The 8781-nt window shown below is 38.6% G+C and overlaps 1 protein-coding gene across 1 annotated transcript in view; it reads right to left on the bottom strand.

Moving 5' to 3' along the window:
- Nucleotides 1–8781, bottom strand: part of mcf2l2 (MCF.2 cell line derived transforming sequence-like 2) — a 356499-nt gene that overhangs the window by 68314 nt on the left and 279404 nt on the right. The window contains exons 26-27 of the mRNA XM_032511616.1: nucleotides 1501–1537; nucleotides 1173–1270 (exon numbers count right to left, since the gene is read on the bottom strand). Of these exons, the coding sequence (XP_032367507.1) occupies nucleotides 1173–1270; nucleotides 1501–1537 (135 nt within the window). The remainder of the gene's footprint in view (nucleotides 1–1172; nucleotides 1271–1500; nucleotides 1538–8781) is intronic.

Genomic DNA, 8781 nt, shown 5'->3' with positions numbered 1-8781 from the left:
AAATGCAATAATGCATCACATTTGTATGATTATTACTTTGAGTGTGATGCCTGTGTCTTTGCCTTTGTTGTATAGCAGGATTAGCTCTCAACTACTCTTATGGTTATTACTGCCTTCATCTTTATCAGAGAGAAATAAGAGGGAGCAGGGAGGCACAGGGAGATGGGAATGTTGACATAAGGAAAGTTAGGTAACATTAGAACTGAAAGAATAAGAATTGCAAGAGGGGAGTAAGAAGAAGAGAACAGGAATTCAGAGAAAGAGAAAAGAGGAGGAGGTGTGAATTAATGTGAGGAGACAGGTATTTGTTTGAACAGTTGGTTTTGTAATAGTGGCGAGACACCCATTTGAGAGGTGAGACCAAAAACAGCTGCTGTCAACTGGCCCTAACCTTACCTTCGTACAAACAATAGGAATTTGAAGTGTGTGTGTGTGTGTACACACACACACACATTTTTCTCTCCAATTATGTAGATTTTGTCAGACGATGTCGATAAAATAGTGATTTGATCAGTTGGGCAGTGGAAATCTTTCAGCTGAGATGCACTTTTGTTGTTGTTTTATTTTCACTGCGGACAGAGGTTTCTCAAAAATACCTACAAATGCTTTTATGGACAGATGTCAATTTAAGACAAAAAAACTTTAAAACTGAAATTGCCTAATGTACATGTCTCAGAGATAGTAGACTCTCAAATTCCACACATCATACAGGAACCGTATATTTCCTTTAACGTAGGGTAAGCATTTCTAATCAATGCAAGAATGTAATTCTCAACCTTGTGAAAACACATGATTTTTGCTATATAGTTAAAAGTATAATTCCTAAAAAAAGAAACCTAACGACAAAAGGAGATGTGTAGGGAGGGAGTTGGGCAGTGAGGTTATAGGGCTGGAATTGATAGATGAAAAGGGAGGGAAGAAATAGGCCTGGATTCAGCATATCTTCACACAACATGTTGATATTCTTAATCACTGTAAAGGAAAACAAAGGGCTTTCTGACAAGTGTGAAATATTACCTGTTGTCTTATCCTTAACTGTAGTTAAAAATATTACTTTCCCCATTTTCTAGTATAGTACATCCAACTTGGCAAATTGTTTATTTGACGCTGCCACCATAGCCATATCACATGGTTATTTGGCGTCTGTTATAAGGCAACTAGTGACCTCTCACCTCTCTTCTGCCTCATATTAGGGCTAGGGTTGGTTCTCCTGAAGCCTGACTCTGGACTCGATGAATCGGATTGTCTCAGCACCATCTTACGCACATTCCTGGGGTACAAGGAGTAGAGTAACAACTAAAATTTGTGGAAGAAATGGCTGGAGCAGAATGATCCTTATTTCCCTTGTGTAATATGGAATGTTCTCACAACAAGGTTTCAGATCCTGTGAAAAATCTGTATAATAGTAGATGTTCATTTTATTAACTTTTTATTTTAGCTTTTTTTGCTGAAAAGAATCATCGTGTCATTTTGTAGTTTGAAAATAAATTGGTTGTTCACCTCATGGGGACCCCATAAATGTTGAGCTGGCTGGCTTCTGTGAACACAAAGAGATATTAAATTTTACTGTTCATCAAATATAGTAATAGATAATAAAAAAAATAATAGATAAGTTTCCTCAGTGCCTTTCACAATGGTCCATTTGATGGTAACAAAAATTATTTATGTGAGCATTTTCTGATCTGCTGTCTTCTTAATTAAAGGTCTGCTGAAGTTTAATGTTTCCCTCCAGAAATGCCTATGTTTGCCCGTACATATAAAACTCCAAAGACTAGCACTTGCCCGTCAGACTAAAGGTAAAATAGAAGGCTTACCTGTTTCCACCAGAATGTAAAAAATATTCTGCTATGATTAATATTTTGTTTAACATGTTTTTTTTTGTGGTGCTATGAAAAAAAGAAAGAAATTGATTTTTTATTCACTAATTATTGCTGGTTGCTTCCATTTAAGAGTCAGTGTTTCCCACAGGTTGAGAATATACTTGCAGCCAAGAGCGGAATGGGACAAATATTCAGCCCTGGCACTGTACCCACACCAATTCAATTCAAGAGTAATCTCAAGACACTTTGCAGAAAGAATAGGTCTAGACTACACTATATAATTTACAAAAGTTCTAGTAGTTACGTGCAACGTTTACGGTAAGCGGATTGCGTCTCTTCTGGTGTTCCTGTGTTACAGACGCAACTCTGCTGCTCCAGCAAAACTTACTAAACTCAGTTTTATTGTTTAAATTAGCGGCTATTTGCCTGGATTGCATTTAAATTACATTAGTTATACTCAAGCACTCACTTCACTTATAGTGATCGCCTCGCTGATCTAACAGTTGTTAAAACGCTGTTAGTTACTTCAGCTTAGCCATTAGCAATGGGTAACTCCTCTACCTCACCTACTTTCTCTTGCTCTGTGTGTCAAATGTTTAGCTATTCCTCTGTCTCCTTTGGAGATAACGGCACATGTAATAAATGTAGTATATTCACTGCCCTGGAGGCGAGGCTTAGTGAGTTAGAGGCTCTGCACCATGTAATCAAAGTCATTCTGAATCATAGTTCAGAATTACTCATATAAATTTATTTTGTGCTGGTTGCAGCCTCCCTTTAAGTCGTTTTTTAGGCCTTCAAACCAGGAAGTACATGCAGATTAAAAATTATTTAAAATTAAGGCATTGGCTAAAATGATCAAATTCTTACTATCCGTCTACATTAAAGTAAATAAGAGCTTCCACACTAGATGCCTATCTGACAGTGCTATAGCTAAATTTAAGGAAGATATTTCAACAGCATTTAGTTCATTCCGTTCCTTAATATAACAGAGGACTTTAGTCCCCCCCAAATTGATAAATTTGTAGATGGAGCAACAACCTGCCTACAGACGACTTTAGATTCTGTTGCTCCTCTCAAAAAGAAGATGATGAAGCAAAGGAAACTAGCACCTTGGTATAACTCCCAAACTCGCAAATTAAAACAAATCTCACAAGCCAGGCTGACAGATAGTCACAGCTCTATTGAGCCATCTGTTCCTATAGCTCTGAGTAGTGACAACTTTAAGGGAAGGTGTATAGCCGCAGACATGGCACCCCTTCTCTTCTTCTTATCTTCATAGTCGTCAGATTCATTTACCATATAATCAATAACATAATAAAACTAAAGGGAGAAAGGCCAGTACAGCCCAATCTGGCAGGGGAGAGTTCTTGCCCAACCATGCTCCTCTCTTTATCCTGTCTCTCTTCATTTGACACACAGAGCTTCTCTCTCCTTTATCTTTCCATTTGTGTGCATCCATATCCCATAAATGATTGTTACTAACCTAGCTCTGGGGAGTCATTCCCCGGAGTTCTTATGTTCTTTTTCCCCCAGCATGTTCCCTTGGATCAGGGAGGCTCCAAAATCATGTTTGCAGCTGTCGCCATGGTCCTGCTACACGTCCTGCAATGCCCTGTCACATCCTACTACGCTCTGCTGTGCCTTGTAAAGCCGTGCAGTGCCCTGCTACACCATGAACTACTACAAACTACTATTTCCAGTCACTGTTCCATCATCTTTTACTGTGACTGTTATTGCCACTCTTCATTTCAACCCTAACGGGCCTGTCAGACATGCCTACCAAGAGCCTGGGTCTGTCTGAGGTTTCTTCCTAAACATAAGCAGTACCTTATGTAACATATCTTTAAACATTTAATGTGAGCAACTGGCAAAAAATGCGTACTACTTTTTAAAGAGCACACGTTTATAACAAATTGACACATACTGCCTATTTATGCCGTTTGTAGTCTGTTACTGTCGTTATATATACAGTATGTCGTTCTTTGTTGTCACTGTCAGTCTGTTCAATTGTCCGTGTTTCTCTCTGTTGATACTGTACATATTGTCTGTCCGGTTCTCCATATTTTTTTATCTGTTTTATTGGTAAGTGCAATCTAAATATTTTTTATGTCTGTCTGTGATTATACTTATACTATTCTACTACAGGGTTTTTAAAACAAAGCAGGGGGGTTCTTGGGGTCCTCCCACAGGACATTTTGAGAATAAAAGACTTCAATTCCTGCATTCTGATACATATTTAGGCACAAATGTATGGTAAAAACGTCTATGTATGACAAGGAAATCACAAATTATATTCAGCAGTCCAGTAAGAGGGGTCTTTCACATCTGGGACATGGGCCATATAAGACAACACAACCTCAAAGCCCAGTTGTTTAATTAGCATGAACAGAGCTTAAGGTGACTTTTTTTCCCCAAGCAGCACATTTTAGTCCCAAATTGAAAAATGTAGGATTGACTTACAGGCTACTGCTTTTACAGCTAAATTGTACAATAACACAATAATGTTATGGATAAACACGTTGTGAAGTGTAGCCTAATGTTTTCGACATTCTATTGATCAAAAACGATCAGTGATGTTGAATATACCTACAGTGTAACGGACCACCACAGTTCATGCATAGGCCTACATGTGAACCGTGGATTAATTGCGGTTTAAACTACATGGGGTAAAACTAAACACTACGTGAATGGGGCACAGCAGAAAGACGGAGCAGAACTATGCTGCTTGTTCAGGGTTTTCAGATGTTAAACCCTGTACCAAAACACAGAATTAGACTATTTAACGCAACAACAAGACGTTTTTAACTGGTAATGAAAAGCTCTGCGCCCATCAGCAGCCACTCCTCCAGAGCAGCATGATCACAGGGAACCGGGTGCAGCCTGATCCCTGCAAACGGAGATCCCGTTTAAAGGTGACATGCTTGATTTTGAACATCCAAATTTGAGTAACCTCTGATTGGGTCAGTCGGCCCATCTCGGGACCTGGTCGTTGCCAACTGGCCAAAGGCTTAATATTTACTATTATTATTATTATTATAACCATAATTAAATCGTGCAAGCAATTAAAAACCCATCATGTGCGCTGTCGGCCTGTAAAGACAATTTATTTGTACATTTAAAAAAAAAAATCTGAATCTGAAATAAATAACTATTTACATTTAAAACAAATTAGACTAAAAGATGATAAAAATACAGATGAAAATATTGTAACACTATGTGACATCTGATACAATTTCAGGGTAGTTATTAAGGCTGTACAATATGAGGAAAATATGTGATATGCTGTGTGATATAATGTTGAATATTGCAATAATGACATTTCCGCTGCTTTCAGTATTTTGTTAAAATACAATAAATTGCGTTTTACATTTTAAACAAATGACAAAAAACTGTAGCCATGATGTGCTTTGTCAATTAAATCTTTTTTTTTGCCAATTAAGATACAGATAAAATACCTGTAATTCTATACCATGATCCAAACAGAAAGTTAGAAGTTATTATTAATCTCAACACTGTTCCCTCCTAACTGCTGTTAAATCGAAAAGACTAGGGCTATCTAAAGCTAATTGTTGTTTATTTTGTTGGTTATATCATTGTTCATTTTTTGAAGTGTATTCCTTGATTTGGGGACCCTAAACATGCTGTTCTGTACTATACATTAGAGGGCTGCAGTGGGAACAACCCAAGGTTTCTTTTCAGCGCAAGTTTGAACTTTGTTCAATTGAGATTGAGATGTAGCCTAGTGACAGGGTGGAGTCAGTAAACGATGTGTAAAAAAAACAGAAAAACAAAGCAAGGCAAGTCTGACATTTGGAGAAGTTTCTCAATAGTTTGTGACAAAGATGGAAACAAACTGGACTTAGTTGTGAAAAATGTGGAAAAATAGTAGTCTACAACAAACACAAATCCTGCACCTCTGGATTGAGGCGACACACCTGCTCTGTTCTCGCCGGTCAAAGTAAGCTGCTTTTCAAGGATAAACAACATATCCCTACACACGTTAAACAAGAAACTAAGGATGTGTGGAAATGTGCTGTCTAGACATAAGGCCATAAGACTTTGTCGCTGGGAAAGACTTTGTTGACATATCACAACACTTAGTTAATGTCGTCGCTAAATATGGCTAATTTGATGTAAAAGATGTTTTACCTCATCCAACCACCTTATCCAGACATGTCGAGGGGCGAGCACAAGCACTACAGGCGTCAGTGGCAGTGGAGATAAAGCCCATCATCAAAACATATGAATGTGCCATCACAACAGATATATGGACAGAGAATTACCATAAAGCTTCATTCATATCCGGCACCATCCATTATACAAACAACAACTTTGACCTCCTTTCCAAGGTGTTACTCTGTTCGAGAGTGGTGTATCAAAAACGGGAGAATATCAAGAGCCTGCCGTTCTAGAAACTCTGTGAATTTGGAATAGATGTGTCACTTCTATATGGCCGTGTTGTTTCTCATTGACCGTGGAGCCGACATAATCGCTGCCCTGCATGGATAGACCAGGCTGAATTGCAACGCGGACTTCCTGAATGTCATCCTGTCGAGTACATTTGCACCATGCGTGTTGGCTGAAAATACTGAGTTGTCTGAACTGTTGACCAATGAAAAAATAAACTAGTGAAACTGCAAAACAGCTTGAAGAAATCCATCGAGACAAGATGAAATTCAAATTAGGATAGGCTGGATTCCATACTTCAACAGCATGAGATCTCCACATTACTGCTGAGCAAAAACCAGTATGAAAGAATTGCGCAGATCAATGCAAACACTTTGAAAACAGTAGTTGCGTTCCATTAGTTATTCAAGGACGGTAGTAATGACTTAGAGTCCGACAACTCCACTCCCAGCAATTCACTTCCACTGCCGTGGTCTGTGGGATTCATTGAACAGTCCCAAGCAGCAATCCTCAAGCCCTTGCTCTCTGAAGTCGCCAATGTGTGTGCCTCGCGTCTGGAAGAACTGATGGGCACCAGTGACACATCTGTATTCCCTCTCCACACGATTGCAATGCTCCTGACTCCTAAAATGTGAATGCTACGAATGCTGCCCTGTTATGCACGTGGCACGCAACTTCACGAGGCAAAGGGGCTGGTCTGTGTAAAAAATACTGTGCCGTAAAATTGGAAAGAAAATTTAATGGGGATTTTACATACCTTGGCGGGTCTCAATTTATCTGGGCAGTGTGCCCAAGTTGAAACTATGGGACCCGTCTACATTAAAGTAAATAAGAGCTTCCACACTAGATGCCTATCTGACAGTGCTTTAGCTAAATTTAAGGAAGATATTTCAACAGCATTTAGTTCATTCCGGCCAGTCGCCCAGAGCTGGATGGGTCTATTGTAACACAAGCTTGGCCTGCCACTTCAACTTTGGACCTAGTTAAAGGCACAGTGGCTTTGGATTTTTCCAATTAAATATAATTGCATGACAAGGAACTTGAGAGAAACTTTGACTTTTTGTCGTTGTTAACAGCAGAACTGATCACACAAAGGGAGGTGGTTCAGCCATGGAGATGTAAATGAGAGGTAAGAAGACTTACTTAAGTAAGTGTAAATTTTTTCCATAGTCATGAGGACATCCGTTACCCGCATGGCACATCCGATGGATGCATTGGAGGAGAAGATGGATGAGCTGCTCGTGCTCTTAAGGAACTCCCTGTCACTTCCATCTGACAGGAGTCTCGATCAACAGGAGAGGAGTAACAAAATGGTAATTAAGCGGCCATAGTCCTGCCCCAAGATTAACAATACATAATTGCATAACTTCAATTATCATTATAACTGAACTATCTTCTCTTACAAAATGAGATTATACAAGCTCTGCACTTTGTTCTACATGTATAATTTGTGTTTTTATTTTTTACAGCAACTTTTCCTGACAAGCCTTGGAGGTTCAACCAGATGTACTGCAATCTGTTGCATGCTATGGCGAGTGGCATCCAATGAGATTCTAAAACAGTATTGCCTGTGGGGCAGAAATGCAAAGAAGACCTTCCAGGACCTGACAATCTGCAGGGTTATAAAAGAAAAAACACACTAATCCAGTCAGGCATGATACACTAGATTGTTGCAGTATGGTTGACAAGGATCCTATTTAAAGTATGTCTGATTTAAATAACCTGATGGCGAGATGAATAGAAGTTCTAGTATGTATGCTCTTGTATAGCTTAGTCTACATGTAGGCACCATCTACATCCTTGTTTAATTTATTACAGCAAATGAATGCAGAAAGTTAGGTTGGTCAGAATATATAGCATATATAATAAATATCATGAAATAATTTTGTTTAGGCTAACCTTGTTGCCTAGACATGCCAACAAATGCATGTGTGATACACCCAAAATTGTGCAATCATTTTGTGTTTATTTAATTTAAATAGCAGATCAGTTATTACACTATTTTATTTTCATGCATAAATGGTGAATACAAGTGATAAATGGAAGCAGCACCCAAGCTGAACATTTTTTCAAGCAGCCTCCCTCAGAATCAGCTGCCCTGCCAAACTCCTCTCTCTATCTCTCTTTCTTGAATTGAATTGAAGGATATACTGGTGCAATATCATTACCAGTGATACTGGTATTTATGGACTGATGTTGTGTTAATAGAGATAGCAGGCTATGTTAATGGTAAAAAATAGAGAGTTTCGGCAACAGTCAGCAGTCATGAATACTCAAAATGACTTAATGTTCATGACAGGTGTCATGTCAGTCTTATGCACACTTCTTCAAATAAAGTGTCACCCATTTTTTCTGCAACTCCATGCCATGGACACAGTGTTGAATTTGTGATGTAATGTCTAATGAATTCTCTGTACTGTTAAGTCATTGACTGGCTGTGTGTATGATCTTAAAGCATTGTTTTATTTTGCCAGTAGAATCAGGTGTTTTGTGAATATAGTTTGAGAATTTGGTTTTGTAAATGTAAATGTGCTGTATTTTATATAGCGCTTTT

This window comes from Etheostoma spectabile, unplaced genomic scaffold (genome assembly GCF_008692095.1).
Source record: "Etheostoma spectabile isolate EspeVRDwgs_2016 unplaced genomic scaffold, UIUC_Espe_1.0 scaffold395, whole genome shotgun sequence".
Classification (NCBI taxonomy): Eukaryota; Metazoa; Chordata; class Actinopteri; order Perciformes; family Percidae; genus Etheostoma; species Etheostoma spectabile.
This window is presented reverse-complemented; position numbering and strand designations above follow the sequence as displayed.